General features: G+C 38.2%; 1 protein-coding gene across 1 annotated transcript in view; it reads left to right on the top strand.

The window, feature by feature from the left end:
* The window catches only part of LOC121328315 (forkhead box protein P3-like), a 57,198-nt gene that overhangs the window by 25,400 nt on the left and 13,108 nt on the right, over positions 1-18,690 (top strand). Inside the window, exon 4 of the mRNA XM_041272929.1 lies at positions 16,777-16,939. Within this exon, the coding sequence (XP_041128863.1) occupies positions 16,793-16,939 (147 nt within the window). The 5' untranslated portion in view covers positions 16,777-16,792. The remainder of the gene's footprint in view (positions 1-16,776; positions 16,940-18,690) is intronic.

Below are 18,690 nucleotides of genomic sequence, written 5' to 3'. Positions count from 1 at the left end.
AGAGTGTGGGGACACACTGATGGGCTGAACGGCCCCCTCTTTCAGAAATCTTCTTATAGTCTTATAATAAAGAATTTAGTTTTTGGTTATAAGAGCCATATTGATGGCTAGTGCTAAATTAAGAAATACTAAAAGAAACTCAATGACTTCAGAATGATTTCTCGTCAAAACGTTTGTCATCGAATGCATTAACTTCTTTTTGGCATTCATATTTCTATATAAAATGGCTTAATAATCCTATTTTAGATTCAAACTATGCCCTCCGACCAAACCAGTTCCATATTTTGTTTTATAGTTTCTCGCTAGCTGCTTTTTGCTACCCAGTTTTTTTTTCTTCTGAAAGAGATTTAGAAAGTTACCGACACTGTGAAAGCAGACAGCTCGGTTTTGTCAATGTCTGCTCTCAGAAACACCTACCCTCTTTTTGTTGTTGTTAGCCCCAATATCTTTTTAATCATTTTCATTCACTTGAAATGCTGGCTTTTGATCTAACCAAAGAAAGGTTTCGAAAAAAGAAAGGGGGGTTGAAAAAAAGTTGATGAGCAAAACTGGGGCAATATTTACAACAAACCCTGCTTAAAGGAGTGAGCAATGAAGATTCAGCCTGAAACAAAGAATAATTAGGGAGGACAGGATTGCAGTCTTTAAAATCTTAAAAGGAGTTGACAAAATAACTTATACTTTAAGCGCAGCACAGAAACCAGGACCAGAGGACACACAGTTGGAAGTTAAGTAGAGTCAGACTTAGGACAGAGGGAAGGAGACAATTCACACAGATGTCTTTAAGTAAAGAGTCATGGGTCACTGACGCCCATAACTCCCCAAAAATATGTCTTTCCAGTTTATTTTTTTAATTTATTTTGCACCCCCCCCCCAATTTGAGTGACTTTTTAGGTTTTACATCAGTATACATTCCCCAGTTTTTCTGTGAACTCCTACACTTGACCCTACCTGGCACACACAGCCAGTTCACTAAGCTTCCACTCACAAGCGCCTCAAAGAATGAGTATTCTGATAAAGTTAAGTTTTGTGTCTGCGTCACTTTTCTAGACTCAAGAAAGCAACATCGAATCAAACCAGGAAAACCCCAAACTATATTGCTATTAAAACACAAATAAAAATGTTGAAATAACTCAATCTTTGTCACTTACCACAACTATGCAATGTGGTATGCAAGATCCACAGTCATTATATTTGGATCAGTAATATTGTATGAAATGAATAAAGTATGAACTGCCCGTTTTTATACACTGTAAGAGAATGACTGGGTTGGATTGATCATTGTAACAAAATATCCAATATTAGTTTTAATTTTAAAAAACATTTTCTCAACTTCTGTACTTTTGACTGTGAAAAAGCCAGTTCATTGTGTAGCCCTGGGCAAAAAAAAAGTTTATATATGCTATGACTGAGTTGTTAAATGATGATGATAAGTGTACGACCAGCAGATAAAGGTTCGGGAATAGTGATAATGAACACAGGTGACTATATGAAATCTGTAGAATGTGAATTAAATTATACGGATACATATGAAGAAGTTAAAAGCAATACGATCAATAAATCAGTAAAAGAGGTTAAGGAAATTGCGAAGAGACTATACAATAAAGAATTAAAAAATACATGCAGCCACATAATGCAAGAACAGGGTTAGCAAGAGGAAATCCTAAAATGCATAAAGAAAATCACCCTATGCAAATGATAGTCAGCACGATTGATAATCCAACACACATAATAGCTGAAATAGCAGAAAAAACAACTTAGGTCACACATTGAGAAATTACCAAGTTATGTTAAGGATAACACACTTTTTAAAAAGACTCGAATCACTAAAGCAAAATCTTCTAGATGTAAAACCCTTGTAACCTAGTGTCCCTGGTAAAGAAACTTTAGAAGCTTGTCCAAAAACATTAGATAATAGACTAGATAAATCAACACCAACGGCAGAAGTGCTGAACATGATCCACATAGTTTTAGAAAACAGTTATTTTACATTTGTTGATAAGAATTACAAACAAAACGATGGCACAGCAAAAGGATCTAAATTGAATGAAATTTGCCAGTTCATACATGGGGAAATAGGAAGAATTACTTAGAAAATCAGAAAGAGAACCTTTAGAATACATTCAGTTTGTAGATGATATTTTTGGGGTTTGGACACATGGAGAAGAATCTCTTTTCCAATTTCATAAAATGTCAAATGAAATACACAGTAATATTAAGGTGGACCTTCGATGGACAAGAAAAGAAATAGAATTTTTAGATACCGTAGTAAAACTTGAAGAAGGTTCAATTGAGACTGACCTCTTCTATAAACCAACTGACATGCACCAGTATTTACACATGTCCTCTGCACATCCAATACACACTAAAAGGGCATTCCCAAAGGGCCTAGGAATAAGAATACGAAGAATATGCTCTAAAGAAAGTGACTATTTAAAACAAAGACTTGTATTAAAAACAAATCTTAAAAAAAAGAGGATACAAATAAAGAATTATAGAGACATAGTTAAGAAAAGTGGATAAACTATAGATAATCTACTAGATTATAAAAATAGAGATAAAATGGTCGAAAGAGTCCCATTAGTAATGACTAAACTTTTGCCTAATATTACTAAGATAGTTTGGAAATGCTTGCGAATTCTACATAATTCACAAAAATTGAAAAAAGTATTTCTTAAGGCCCCAGTTGTAGCATTCAAAAGAGAAGCTAATTGAGGTGATATTTTAGTTCACAGTAAACAGAAAAGAATAATTGACAGAATAGGTTCTACAAATACTTGCACTAGTAAATGTGTGAAAATACATGGACAAAAGTAAAAATATAATTAAACATAAGAACAACACATGTCCACTAAAAACTAATACCTACTGTAAAAATAGCAATGTTGTTTATGGAATAGCCTGGAAAAATGTGATGAAATAAAATATGCTGGAGAGACTGGAACAACTTTATATAAAATAATTCAGAACCACCTTTCATTAATTAGAAATAAAAAAAAATGAATGAACCAATAGTACAGCACTTCACCAGTCAAGGACATGACATAAACGATGTAAAGTTTGTAGTATTAGAACAGCTAAAGTTAGACAATGCGACATATAGAAGAATAAAAGAAAGTAAATGGATAAATAGACTGAACACGATTATGTCAACGGGACTCAACAGATAAGAATGTATTAATTAGCTCCAATATGTATATAACATTTATTTAAATAAATAAATAAACAAAATTCATTCAAAAGTTGTGCATGCTAATGCTCTGGGGGAGGTCAATTCAAGGCTGATCCTCAGAGCCAGCACTGCATGATAATATAAATATAAGTTTAGAAAAAAATAATGTTAATTAGAATTAATACAGAAGTAAAAATGATGTCACTATCTAGAACAGCATTACATCATGTAGAATAAATCATGGATTTGAATATCTAACTGTACATGAAATAACAGCTTGGTTTAGTGGTTAGAGCTGAGGGACTGGGAGGGAGGGAAGCAGTGTATTCTAGTCTAGTGGTTAGAGCTGAGGGACTGGGAGGGAGGGAAGCAGTGTATTCTAGTCTAGTGGTTAGAGCTGAGGAACTGGGAGGGAGGGGAGCAGTGTGGTCTAGTCTAGTGATTAGAGCTGAGGGACTGGGAGGGAGGGAAGCAGTGTGGTCTAGTCTAGTGATTAGAGCTGAGGGACTGGGAGGGAGGGAAGCAGTGTGGTCTAGTCTAGTGATTAGAGCTGAGGGACTGGGAGGGAGAGAAGCAGTGTGGTCTAGTCTATTGATTAGAGCTGAGAGACTGGGAGGGAGGGAAGCAGTGTGGTCTAGTCTAGTTGTTAGAGCTGAGGGACTGGGAGGGAGGGAAGCAGTGTGGTCTAGTCTAGTGGTTAGAGCTGAGGGACTGGGAGGGAGGGAAGCAGTGTGGTCTAGTCTAGTGATTAGAGCTGAGGGACTGGGAGGGAGGGAAGCAGTGTGGTCTAGTCTAGTGGTTAGAGCTGAGGGACTGGGAGGGAGGGAAGCAGTGTGGTCTAGTCTAGTTGTTAGAGCAGAGGGACTGGGAGGGAGGGAAGCAGTGTGGTCTAGTCTAGTGATTAGAGCTGAGAGACTGGGAGGGAGGGAAGCAGTGTGTTCTAGTCTAGTGATTAGAGCTGAGAGACTGGGAGGGAGGGAAGCAGTGTGCATATGTACACACAGGATGTTGTTTCCAACCACAAATACAAATTGTTCGGATTCATGAGAATTGCGCATTATCTTAAATCTCATCTTGTTGTTATCGCTGCATGCATCACACGTGACAGAAAAGCCCCTTTGGAATTACCTTGAACCTGTGCGTACCTCTCGTTTTTACCAGCAACAAGCTGTGGTGGTTCGGATGTTGTTCGCTTATGAGGAATTGAGGGCAGGCAGTGCAGTGTGACATTTATAATCACCAAAACCACAACGCTGGCTGTGAGCAAACCAGCAGCGTTTACTGCGTGCGTATCAGTGTGATCTGTACAGCGAGTGTGTGTGTGTGTGTGTGTTTGTGTGTGCATGTGGTGGGCTTGGCTACAGCGCTCCCATTCAAAGGAATAATTTAAGGTAGTTATGCTCTTTAAAAAAAAAAAAAAGTCCCTGACTCATTTAACAGAAGTTTAATGTTCCCAGTGTTTTTGATCCTTCACGTGTTTGGTTATCCCATGCATTTATAACTCAAGGAGGTGACCATGTACTTAATGTGTAAATCGTTTTGCAAGATATAACCTTAACTCCTCTAACCCTAACCCAGTTCTGATACAATTGTGTACTTCCATATATCGTGCAAAAAGGTTTACATATTAAGTACACTGTAACTGTGCATAGTAACATTGTATTGCTGTGTAAGCATGCTTGCATTTACTAGGGAAATGCACAGCAATTAGAGACACTTCATTTCAACATAATTTGTTGAAAAAGATAGGAAACCGATGCATAAGACATTGCAAAAGGACAAAACTCTCCTTTCTTTAAAGAAATCGTAGCTAGCAAAAGAAATTCATAACTCTTACCTGTTTATTACTTCCATTAGTTATGTAGATCTCTGGCCAAAGGTTTTGCATCGCCCCCTATTGAATTAACACATTTCTGCTTCATAAAGTTGAATGAAACCTGCTGAATAATGTTACGTTAACATATTGAATTGCACACCACTTTGTAGTGTTTCATATACTTAAAGAAAACATTGAATATACTTAAAAAAAAAAAAAAAGTTGAGATATGTGGCATTTCAAAATCTAACATGTAATACTATTATGGCTACTGGTAGACTTTGACAATATTATTTTGTAGTTTCTTTGATGACATGATGTTAAATATAAGATCTAAATTATGTCCCTATATATGGACATATGGACATATATATGGAAATCTTCTTGTATCGTTATATATATATAAATTATGTTCATTTTTTTTAATTTTATTGTCTGGCTCATAAAATTCTATGTGATGCAAAACTTGTGTCCTTAGGTGTAGATCTCAAATGTGCAGTTTTGAGATCGATTACACTATGTAACACAATTTTTGTTCCTGGTAGTAAGTGTTATTTCCTAATTGCTTATGCCTCAAAAGTATAGAAAATGGCTATTATTCCCTACAAACTTTGCTTATGTGACCAGGACTGGTAAATTTCCAAATATCACTATTTCCAATGAGAAAACGGGCGAATTTGTGTCTTTTCGTTCACATAAAGTCAGAAAAAAACAACATATGAATCCAAATTAACATGTAAAATAATACCAAAATGACTACAAAAGATTTAGAAGTGAGTAGTTTTTTGAGATTTACGATTATACTGTAAATGTACTTTATATATATATATATATATATATATATATATATATATATATATATACACACACACACACACACACACAGTGGTATGCAGTATTCACTCCCTACAAAGTTTTCACATTTTGTTGGCACCTGAGCGTACTCCGATGCTTTCAAATTAGACTTTACATGTAGAATCTACACAAACTACTCCACACTGATAAAGTTAAAAAATGCATATAGCATATAAATAAGTAAGATTTCCATAGAAAACCAGATTAATCTCAGCTACTTAAGTATTCAACTCCTTTGCTACTGCAGCCCTAAATCAGCTCAGGTGCAAATGATTTGTTTGAACGTCGCAAAATTAGTGAAATGGTTTCAGCCTGTGTGTACTCAAAGTGGTTTAGCTTATACATAATTTCCCTCAGGTATATAAAGACTTCCAAGCTGCAACTCACATAGTGATCCAACAAAGCAATCATGAACACCAAGGAGCTTTCGAAACAAGTCAGGGATAAAGTAGTAGAGAGGCACAGAGCAGGAGCAGGGTACTAGAACATTTAAAAGGTGCTGATTATCCATCTCAGCACAGTGAAGTCCATCATTAAGAAGTGGAAGATGCATCATACCACCCAGGCACTACCAAGATCAGGTCACCCTCCCAAACTGAGCAGTCAGGCAAGCAGGAAACTGAGTCGGGATGTCACTCTGAAGCCAACAATGACCTTGACAGATCTGCAAAGTTCTGTGTCTGAGGTGGGAGTCAGTGTTCACACATCAACAATAAGCCGGTCCCTACACAAAGCTGGCCTGTATGGACGGGTGGCAATAAAGAGGCCATTACTCAAAAAACCTCATCTTAAAGCATGTATGGAGTTTGCAAAAAAGTGTGTAGATGATACTGCAGACATGTTGAAAAAGGTTTTGTGGTCAGATGAGACAAAAATTGAACTTAAAAATTGAATTGTTCTGTCTAAATTCCAAGTGTTATGTCTGGCGCAAGCCCAACACTGCACATCACCCAATCAACACCATCCCAACTGTCAAGCATGGTGGTGGCAGCATCATGTTACGGGGATGCTTCTCTTCAGCAGGGACTGGGAAGCTTGTAAGGATAGAGGGAAGAATGGATGGTGCAAAGTACAGGTGAATCCTTGAGTCAGCCAAGACTCTGAAACTGGGGAGGAAATTTACATTTCAGCAGGGCAATGAGCTGGAGCACAAAGCGAAAGCCACACTGGAGTCGTTGAACAAGAAGAGAATTAATGTTCTTGAGTGGCCCTGTCAAAGTACTGACTTGAATCCAATCGAAAATGTATGGTGAGACTTGAAGATTGCAGACCATCAACGATCCCCAATAAACTTACCAGAACTGGAGCAATTTTGAATGCAATTTTTTGCCCATGTAGAATGGGCAAAAATGTCACCATCCTACCATGCAAAGCTAGTAGAGACCTATCCAAGAAGACTCATAGCAGTAATTGCTGCAGAAGGTGCTTCTATCAATTATTGACTTAAGTGGCTGAATACTATGCAACCAGTACATTCCATTTTGTACATTTTCTTTGCAAGTTTTGCTGACATTTAACCTCCTCCTCATATAACAGTGTTCAGTTTAACCACTACAGCTTTGAATAAAAAAAGTTTGTTTGAAAAACTGTAATTCAACAAAATGTGACATTATTTGTAGGGGGTAAATACTTCTGCAAACCATTATGTGTGTGTATAGATATATACTTATTATTATTTTTTAAAATTTGGAAAGCCCAATTATTTTTTATTTCAACCTGCCTCACGGCTGCCACCCCTGCGTTGACTCGGGAGAGACGAAAATGGACACACGCATCCTCTGAAATGTGTTCTGTCAGCCATCCACTTCTTTTCACTCTGCAGACCCACCATACAGCCACCTCAGAGTTGCAGTGTCGGAGGACCGAAAAGGTCAAAGGAATGAGCTGTGAAGATCACTAGATGGAGCTGGGCTGTTCTATAAAGATGTAAAATTGATTTGCGACTAATAAATTAAGAATACTCAGCCAATTGTCTGCCAACCATGGACTGTCCATAGTCAGCAATGGAATAGCCTGGACTTGAACTGGTGACGTCCAGGTTGGAGGGTGCGTCCTGTATACCATGTCACCTTTACCGGATGTGCCACTTGGGAGCTCCGAGGGGCATGTATTTTGTTAGCTACTTTAAAAGATAATTTGATAGCAGGTTTATCATGTTAATTATTTTTATGGCACGAACTATACCTTTGTTTTGAAGGAATATCTGAATATGTGTCAAACACGGAAACCGCGTGTCGGTTTCAGCACTCTCTGAGAACCAAGGACTTGGTGCAAGTACCACTTTCCATGAAGTGTCTCTAATTACTGTTGTACATTGTAGTTACTTAGTAAATGCATGTGTACATTCACATAGTTACAATGTCCTTAATGTGTAAATCTTTTTCAATATATATGTTTGCACAATATAGAGACTTTTGTCATTGAATTTATTTAGTTTCTTTTAGTGTTTCTATTGAAGACACTGAGAAAGACCTCTAGTGGAAACGCCTGTCATTGAATGTATTAAGTTTATCTTTATAGTTCTAAGTTCGACACTGTTGAGTATTTAATAGTTACAGATTATACATCTACGGTACCATTGATAATACTGAGCCATTGCCGTGCCAACTGCATCATTACACGGCCAGAATGATCTATAGAACCAGTTCTTCAATTGTGACAGCTTCACAGAAACTTGGGTCTATCCAGGTGCAAAAACATACATGTTCTTGTGTGTGCGTGTGTCTGTGTGTCTGTGATCTTTTGATGAAAAAAAACAACAACACAGTACAAGTTTGCAAAAGAAAGATCCGGAGTGATTTTTTTTTCTGTTCTTTCTTGAAATGAAACCGCAAAAGTGTTCTGTTTTTTTTTCTTTCACTCTTTCTTTATAGTTACATCCCTGTTTCCTGTAAAGGGGGTTGCAGCAGCTGTAGCCCTAGATTACTGAGAGATTACTTGAACAAAGTGTTTTAACATCTGTGTTGCTCAGGATGTTTGCTAAAGCATATTTTGTTCAAAAACAATCCTGTTAAAGGTTAATTCTCGCCTCCATGTCGACCAGTAAAGCAATCTAGATAGTTACAGTTCAGGCTTTATTTAATTCAGATACAGTAACAGCAACTCTATAAGCAGTACTTATAATATCATATCAGTGATATTAAATTTCTAGTAGAATTTTCTTGAAAACAAATAGGAAAAAAAAAATTGTAGCAAAAGTTTTGCTTTTGTGAATGAGGGAAAAAAGTTACCAGAAATAGATGTCTTCAATTATTTATTTCAGCAATTTGTTTTTCAAAACTCCAAAAATGCAAAAGTATTCAAACTTTGACAAATGAATAGCTAGTTGAGGCACCTTTAGCAACGATAACCTCTTTCTTAACGATTAGAATATTTGTCAATGAGCTTTTGGCATGATTCTTTTGTGATTTGTGACCATTCTTCAACACAAAATTGTTCCAGTTCATTCAAATTCCGAGGACTTCTCTTGTGCACAGCCTTCTTCAACTCATACCAAAGATTCTCAATCGGATTTAGATCGGGACTTTGACTAGGCCGTTCCAGAACCCTGATTTTATTCTTCTTTCACCATTCTGAAGTAGATTTTGATGTGTGCTTTGGATCGTTGTTGTGTTGGAACATCCAGTTGCACTTTAAATCAAGTTTTGTAGCGGAGGGTTTCAGATGATGGCCAATATCTTTTGGTATACTATGGAATCCATTTTACCATGTATTGGAACTCAATTTCCTGTGCCATTAGAAGAAAAACAGCCCCATAGAAGGATAATTCCAATTCTTAATGCTTGAAAGTAGGTATGGTGTTCTTTTCTTTGTACGCCTCACCAGACTTTCTCAAAATTGTATCAGCAAGACCAAGTAGCTTGATTTTTGTTTCTTCACTCCACAAAACCTTTGATCAGAACTCATATCCATCATTCAAATGCCATTTTTCAAACTTTAAGCAATTGTCCTTGTGACGTTTTCCTAGGAGTGGCTTTTTCCTTGGCCTGCGACCATTGAGACCTTTACCATTCAATACTCTACCTGTGGTTCAAATGGAAACCCCAGTCCCAGTTGCACCCAATTCACTTTGAATGTCTTTGGCAGTCAATCTGAGATTGTTATTAACCTTCCTCACAATTCTTCTACTTGTTCTTGGTGAAAGAACCTTCTTTATTCCAGACCGAGGGAGCATTGTGACAGCACCACGAATCTTGTACTTCTTGAGAATAGAAACAATAGTTGAAATTGGGATCCTGAAATACTTGTAAATATTCTTCTATCCTTCTCCAGCTTTGTGACAATAAATTATTTTCTGTCTAAGGTTTTCAGATAGCTCTTTCCTTTTTCCCATATTGACTTATTGGTAATGACATCACTCATCCTATGCCTAGCCCATTTATGCTCTCTAAGAATGTTCACCTACAATCCAGCATTTTCTATAATTAGGTTCTACATTATCATATTTTAAAATTTCTAGCATCTTGTAGACAATACTATCATAGGGCATGAATACTTTTGAGGAAAAAAATTTGTATCAAAAAATGTTTTTCCCAAAATTCATTCAATTGTTTTTCGAAAAATTTCTAGAAATTACAAATTTCCATTGGGGTGTGTAAACTTTTCACTATAACTGTTTATGATTTTGTAAGGAAACTAATTTGATGTATAAAGATGAGCACACGCAATACCAATTTTTATGTTTCTAGTTTTTTAATCCAGTATTCAAATATTCAAAAGTTACACATCTATAGCAGAAACATTTCTTGTGGGACACAATAATGTAGCATCTAGTTATCAGCAGAAATCAGATAATGATCGGGTACCTGATTTTCTGGGAGGAAGCTCGAGTACAGAGATGGTCTTTCAGGAGAGGATTCAGGTAGCTTACCTCACTCACACTCTCAACTCTTATACATTTTACCTAACTGCATGTGTGCAAAGCTGCTTTGTGAACTCTGCTTACACTTTCCCTAACAATATCGAATCAATTTCATAGCATTACAATGTTCTTCCAGACCCAGAACATACATCTCTTCTACACAAGGTGAAATGTACCCCAGGTCGGCCAGGGTGTCCTTGGCTCACTGCACCCCAGCGACCCCTGTGGTCTGACCGGGCGCTTGCGTGCTTGCCTGTAAGCTGCCCAGAGCTGCGTAATCCTCCGACGCTGTAGCTCTGGGTTGGCTGCATGGTGGGCCTGCAGAGTGAAAACAAGCGGTTGGCTGATGGCACATATTTCGGAGGACAGCGTGTGTTTGTCTTCGCCGCTCCTAAGTCAGCGAGAGGGTTAGCGGTGAGCTGAGCCTAAATACAATTGGCCATTTCAAATTGGGAGAAACACAGGGTAAAATCGATTTGCGACTACTAAATTAAGAATACTGTGTCCAATTCTAATCCTCCCAGCACAAAAAGGACACTAGCCCTGGAGAGAGTCCAGCAAAGAGCAACCAGACTGATTAAAAGGCTTCATCCTTTCAGTCCTGGCGTGACCTCAAGGGCCCACCTTATCTTAGCACCGTGTGTTAACATGCCGTCAGAAATCACGTCGGAACCTCACAAGGCTCTTAGGTGTCAGTCTGAGGTTGTGTAAACGTTGTCTGTTCTTAGGTTCACTCAATAAAGGACTTTATTTTTCAGCTCGACAAAAATAATTCAAGACCGAAACGGTCAAAGGAATGAGCTGTGAAGATCACTAGATGGAGCCGGGCTGTTCTATAAAGACGTTTTCCTGTAGCCTGTGTTGTATATATCTCTGTCAGTCAACTAGAAATGAAGATCAGACTCCCCTTAACAAAGACTTTGTCGAAGCAACACGCTAAGTAATATTAACACCTGGAATGAGTGCAGAAATTACAAAAAAGGTAAAAGGGACAGCAAAAAAAAAAAAAAAAAGTTAATGTCTTCATTTTATAGTCAACCCCTCAGTTTTAATTTACCATTCTGCCAAAAATACCACTGCACCCCTAACAGCTGGAATGGAAGCAGTGAAGCAATGTCCCCCAGTACTGCTTTAACATAAACAGGCTTTTACAGATGGTAGAAATGTCTTTGCTGAGAGAAGTGCCGAAACCCAAAAGATCACGTTGAAAACCTCACTCACAGCGAAGCCACTTTCACAGAAAATAACAAAAACAAAACAAAAAAAAAATTCCCACCTCAAAACAGCTGAAACTGAAACTTTGTGGAATTACATCACAGCGCAGTACATTAGCTGTATTGAATTACTGTGTGTAGTGAATGCTCTGCTTAATATGCATTATACCTGAAACGAATATTTAAAAATGACCATTCTTGCTCAGGTTTAGAAATGCCTTTTTTTTTTTTTTTTTTTTTTTTTTTTGTACGTTCAGGTCCTTCTGCCTGTCTCGGTTGCTCCAGGTTAATCTTTGTGTAATTCATGTTAAAGCAACATTACTCAACAGATTTCATTCGACTTTCTGAAGCAAAATTAGTTCATTTTATGGGGGGGTGCAAAACCTTTGGCCGGAGCTCATCGTAGACTGCTCTGATTGGTGCTGTACCCTTTCTGACTTTAGGGATTCCATTTCGTAACCCTCCAGCCCTGTGCAGGCATGCCCTCTCTAAAAAGGAGTCTGTGGTTTTCTACCCCCACCTGTCCTGTGTCTGTGTGCCCCCCTGTTCTGTGTGTGCCGGAGTGTTTGTCTACAAACTCACCAGAGTGGCTCTGTGCACCTGCCTGTGACCACAGGCTCCCTTCCAGGCACACACACACTCTCTCTGTCTCTCTTGGCAGGTGCTTTGGGCCTCCGATCAGCACCTCAAAGCCTTTCATGTCCCCAAACAGCACGCAGCGCGGGCGTCTGAAAAGAACAAGAAAAGAAACAAAAGTGAAATGCCATTCTCTGAAGCTGCATGCCACAAATACCCATGCTCAGTTTGACACAGACTGGAGGAACATATACAAAGTTTGCACAATTGTATGTTTTGGAGGTTCCTCGCGTTTTAGACTTTACATTGAAATTCTAAAATGTTAACACTGATGTGGGTGAACTTAATTTATGCCATTTAGGATTTTTTAAAGTTCGACTTATGAAGCAAAACCTAGCTTTTTTTAAAAAAAACATCTCCTTTCTAAATGGTGTTTTCATATATTAAGTACTGATAACATCAGACAGGCAGTGATCTGTTAACATAACAACCCCTTAAATATGTAAATGTGCGTTTTTGGTACCAGAAGTGTGAATAAACAACCACACATTTAGATCAGAGATTTCTTAAGCAATTTCTCAATTTTAGTAGGAGTCTAACATTCAACATAGCATCAACTGTTGCTACTGTTTAAATAACATGCCTGTATTTTTTCTTATCATTGTTATCATCCTGACAACTTTTTACACTTACAACTTTAAAGTCTGTTTCAAAGCTCTTTTCAAAATGCCCGCTCTAGTGCACTGACAGTGTAAGGAGTATTGCCCACATTGTCAAACAGGTAACACACGTATCCATGATGTGGTACGGAACAGCAAAGCTAGAACCCTTGCAGTGATTTAGAGGACGGATCTCAAACCCCGGTGCACTAGAGCAGGCATTTTGAAAAGAGCTTTGAAACAGGCTTTAAAGTTATAAGTGTAAAAAAGTGGTCGGGATTTTAACAATGAAAAGAAAGATTGCAGGTACATTATTTAAACACGTGGAGGTGTATAAGACTATTTTTTTGGAACCCTGCTACTTACTCTTAGAAAAGACTACAGTGATCCCCCTTTATAACACTGCAGTCAGGCGCCGTAGTTAAGAGACCGTGCTATTTGTGTTCCATCTTATAACGAGAATACTGGTGTTGGTGTAATAGCATTATGGGGCAAATGGGAGCCATGACTGTACCACCTTATAACCTGTTCTGCAGTATAATTAACTTCTGTAGTTATTTATTAACATCATCTAATCAACGAAACTACAAAATGATCTTGCAAAAGTCTACCTGAAGCCATAATAGTAGCACAGTAGTGTTTGCATGTTAGATTTTGAAATGTCACATTTCTCAATTTGCAAGTTTTTTCGTTAAGTATATGGAAAACCTACAAAGCGGTGTGCAATTCAATATGTTAACATTATTAATGTTATTCGGCAGGTTTCATTTGATTTTATGAAGCCAAATTAGTTCATTCTATAGGGTGATGCAACACTTTTGGTCAGAGCTGTATATTGAACATATACAGCACACTGTAAAAAACATAATAATACATCATATAAAAACATGTAAAGATGCACAGTGAAAGACAACAGCAGGTGCATTAAATGCACGCACATACACACACACACACACACACACACACATAGTCAGATATGCATTGTGGTCAAGTGGTTAGAGCCGAGGGGGTGTGAAGCAGTTAGGGAGGCTGGCTCTTACATCTCAGGGACAGGAAAGTTGCCTCACACAGCGGTTACAGAGCTGATGTATTGAGGTGGACACAGGTCTGAATGGTTAGAACGCATGGATTGTGGAGACGTTAAGCATCAGAGCAGTTAATCCGAGCCGAGGGACCGCTCAAGTACTGGGTGATTAAACTTTTTTTATTACAGTTTGTAATCTCTGAACTTTAAAAAAAAAAAAAAAGAAACATATACTGTTAAAGTAGCAACTACATTTCATTAACATTATAACGTGCTATTTGTGTAAAACCATATTATCTGTGTTCTCTGTTATGGTAAGATTGTTACCTAATATGCTTAAACTATTATTGACTAGTCTAGTGATTAGAGCTGAGGGACTGGGAGGGAGGGAAGCAGTGTGGCTCTCAATATCAAGAAGTCTAGTGATTAGAGCTGAGGGACTGGGAGGGAGGGAAGCAGTGTGGTCTAGTCTAGTGGTTAGAGCTGAGGGACTGGGATTAGAGCTGAGGGACTGGGAGGGAGGGAAGCAGTGTGGTCTAGTCTAGTGGTTAGAGCTGAGGGACTGGGAGGGAGGGAAGCAGTGTGGCCTAGTCTAGTGATTAGAGCTGAGGGACTGGGAGGGAGGGAAGCAGTGTGGTCTAGTCTAGTGGTTAGAGCTGAGGGACTGGGAGGGAGGGAAGCAGTGTGGTCTAGTCTAGTGATTAGAGCTGAGGGACTGGGAGGGAGGGAGGGAAGCAGTGTGGCCTAGTCTAGTGATTAGAGCTGAGGGACTGGGAGGGAGGGAAGCAGTGTGGCCCTAGTAGTGATTAGAGCTGAGGGACTGGGAGGGAGGGAAGCAGTGTGGTCTAGTCTAGTGGTTAGAGCTGAGGGACTGGGAGGGAGGGAAGCAGTGTGGTCTAGTCTAGTGGTTAGAGCTGAGGGACTGGGAGAGAGGGAAGCAGGGTTGTTCAGACACACTGCATTTGTGAAGGAAAGGTGGTATAGTGGGTTAATATATCTGGAGCAATGGATTGTAACAAGGTATGGATTAGGGAGTGGTTAACATGTAGAAAACAGAAAGTACTGATTAGAGGAAAAACCTCAGAATGGAGTGTGGTAACCAGCGGTGTACCACAGGGATCAGTATTAGGTCCTCTGCTATTCCTAATCTACATTAATGATTTAGATTCTGGTATAGTAAGCAAACTTGTTAAATTTGCAGACGACACAAAAGTAGGAGGAGTGGCAAACACTGTTGCAGCAGCAAAGGTCATTCAAAATGATCTAGACAAGATTCAGAACTGGGCAGACACATGGCAAATGACATTTAATAGAGAAAAGTGTAAGGTACTGCACGCAGGAAATAAAAATGTACATTATAAATATCATATGGGAGATATTGAAATTGGAGAAGGAATCTATGAAAAAGACCTAGGAGTTTTTGTTGACTCAGAAATGTCTTCATCTAGGCAATGTGGGGAAGCTATAAAAAAGGCTAACAAGATGTTCGGATACATTGTGAAAAGTGTTGAATTTAAATCAAGGGAAGTAATGTTAAAACTGTACAATGCACTTGTAAGACCTCATCTTGAATATTGTGTGCAGTTCTGGTCACCTCGCTATAAAAAAGATATTGCTGCTCTAGAAAGAGTGCAAAGAAGAGCGACCAGAATTATTCCGGGCTTAAAAGGCATGTCATATGCAGACAGGCTAAAAGAATTGAATCTGTTCAGTCTTGAACAAAGAAGACTACGTGGCGACCTAATTCAAGCATTCAAAATTCTAAAAGGTATTGACAGTGTCGACCCAAGGGACTTTTTCAGCCTGAAAAAAGAAACAAGGACCAGGGGTCACAAATGGAGTTTAGAAAAAGGGGCATTCAGAACAGAAAATAGGAGACACTTTTTTACACAGAGAATTGTGAGGGTCTGGAATCAACTCCCCAGTAATGTTGTTGAAGCTGACACCCTGGGATCCTTCAAGAAGCTGCTTGATGAGATTTTGGGATCAATAAGCTACTAACAACCAAACGAGCAAGATGGGCCGAATGGCCTCCTCTCGTTTGTAAACTTTCTTATGTTCTTATGTTCTTAAGTGAAATCAGTTGCAGGTTCCATTGACAGTAAACACAGTGCAGCACACATTCCTTCCTCAAACACCAAAGGTAAAATTGAAGAGAAGAAAGAAAGTGTGTTTAGTTATATTTCCCTCAGATCGGAACTCCTTACCCTTCTTTATCAGAGGTGCTGCTTCGGTTAACGGTTTTAAGTCAAGATTAAAGACTTGCTTTTATAGTTTAGCCTTTTAACCAGCCATATAAACATAATTCATTGAATCTATTTTATTTGCATAATTTTGTGATTTTTGTTTTACTTATCATTTGTATTAATTTCTTGTTTTCTTCAATTTGATTTAGATTTTATTATTATTATTATTATTATTATTATTATTATTATTAGTAGTAGTAGTAGTAGTAGTAGTGTTCTGTATTTTTTACTGCTTCTTGATATTGCAGACATATTTCTGTTTTAACTGCATTTTAGATACTGTGGTGCAAAAGGCTGTGTAAATAAAATTAAAAGTGATGTAAGCCAGTGTGCTTGTGGGATTCTCTGTGCAGGGCACCCACTGAAGCGATGCCTGGAAGTGAGGCAGTGGCACAGGGCAGCTCTGCATCCAGCAGGGGGCAGCAGGTGGCGCAGGGAGGAGAGCGTCTGAGCAGGAGCACCCCTCAAACAGGAGAGCACAGCCCCCGCGAGCCCCCAAATCAAGGCATCAACCAGGTAGGTCTGCATTTGGATGGGTCAGTTATACTGGTGCTCATGTCTGCAGATGCCTGTGTAAAGTTCTAATTTATCATACATAACATTGTAAAAAATATATATATATATATATATATATATATATATATATATATATATATATATATATATATATATTTATATGAAGGCTATATTTGCATCCTGAGCCATTCTAAAAAAAAATGGCATAATGCCAGAGTAGTGACGTCAAAAAGTGATAATTCCTCTAGAGGAAAATATTTTACTCCTCGAGACCACCGCTTTCAATTCAGTTCAACACCCACAGTATAGAAATGTTCTTTGATGATCAACAAAATGAGAATACGTTAAAAAGAAAAAAATGTAAAGCTGGTACATTCGTATCTCAGAGAAACTGGATCAACGGATAATGTCAAAGAACGACTGTACAGCACTGAAACACTACGTTTAAAAAAAACCCAGCTGTACTGCTGAACCTCGTCTTCTTTAATATCAGCATCACAAGGGTATCCGTGCATTAGAAAAAATAAGAGATGGGCCTCTTCAGTGAGGTACAGGAAAACAATCCCATCTCAGGTTTCTATATATAAGTTGATAAGAAAAAAATATTTAAAATAAAATAAAATACAAATAATGTAGACAAAAAGTTTAAATGTTTAAAAAATATTTTACTTCGGGACATTTTGGGCAAAAGCCCATATTTGGGTGAGTAGAAAGAAAAGTAACACAGTGCAGTAAACTTGCTGATTTTCAAAAATTCTCAGGATGATGTTAAGACGATGTCAGAATAGAACGTTCATTCCAAGAGGCTCCAAAGTTCCAAGTGTGAAGATAAACTCACGTTCTCTTTCCTAAAGAGTAGAATTTGTACCAAAACACTGGCTGATTCCACAGATGGTGATGTCTTCAGCAGGGTGATTATTGCTGTTGAAGTGTCGGGCTGCTGGAAATGTCAAGGTGTTGATTCGAGTGCTTCGTAAATGTTCCACAAAACGATCTGCTAAGCGTCTTTTAGTTTCCCCAATGTATAATTGCATTTTAATTTTGTGCAAATGATGCAGCACACTACTCCTTTAGAAGCACATGCAAAGGGCTGGTGCATGTGGAGTGACGATTCAGGGCCTCTGATCTCAGTTTGGGAGTTAGTATATTTGCATGGCGTGCATCGTGGTCTGTTGCATGGGACTGTGCCTTTTAAAGGTTCTGTAGAAGAGCGAATTTGCTGAAGACATCACCATCCATGGAATCAGCTAGTGTTTTGGTACAAATTCTACTCTTTAGGAAAGAGAACGTGAGTTTATCTTCACACTTGGAACTTTGGAGCCTCTTGGAATGAACGTTCTATTCTGACATCATCTTAACATCATCCAGAGAATTTTTGAAAATCAGCAAGTTTACTGCACTGTGTTACTTTTCTTTCTACTCAGCTGAAGAAGGTTTTTTGCCTGAAACGTTGGAAAGTTGGATCTTTGAGCAAAAACACAGACATGCACCCACACATATATATATATATATATATATATACTATATATATATATATATATATATATATATATATATATATATATATATATATACACACACATAGACACAGCAGGTTGCTGTACCTAACTATCTGGGCTTATGTAACCACACGTGAACATTTCTTAGTGCTAGAGTTAGAACAATTCTAACTTGTTGAAACTTCCCAACAGGTGACCACATAAATCTACATACATTGCAGAATCTAACCTTGAATTCTCTTTGCCAGTCAA

Source organism: Polyodon spathula, chromosome 16, assembly GCF_017654505.1.
Source record: "Polyodon spathula isolate WHYD16114869_AA chromosome 16, ASM1765450v1, whole genome shotgun sequence".
Lineage (NCBI taxonomy): Eukaryota > Metazoa > Chordata > Actinopteri > Acipenseriformes > Polyodontidae > Polyodon > Polyodon spathula.
Note: the sequence above shows the minus strand (reverse complement) of the source record. Positions and strands in the feature narration are given on the sequence as shown.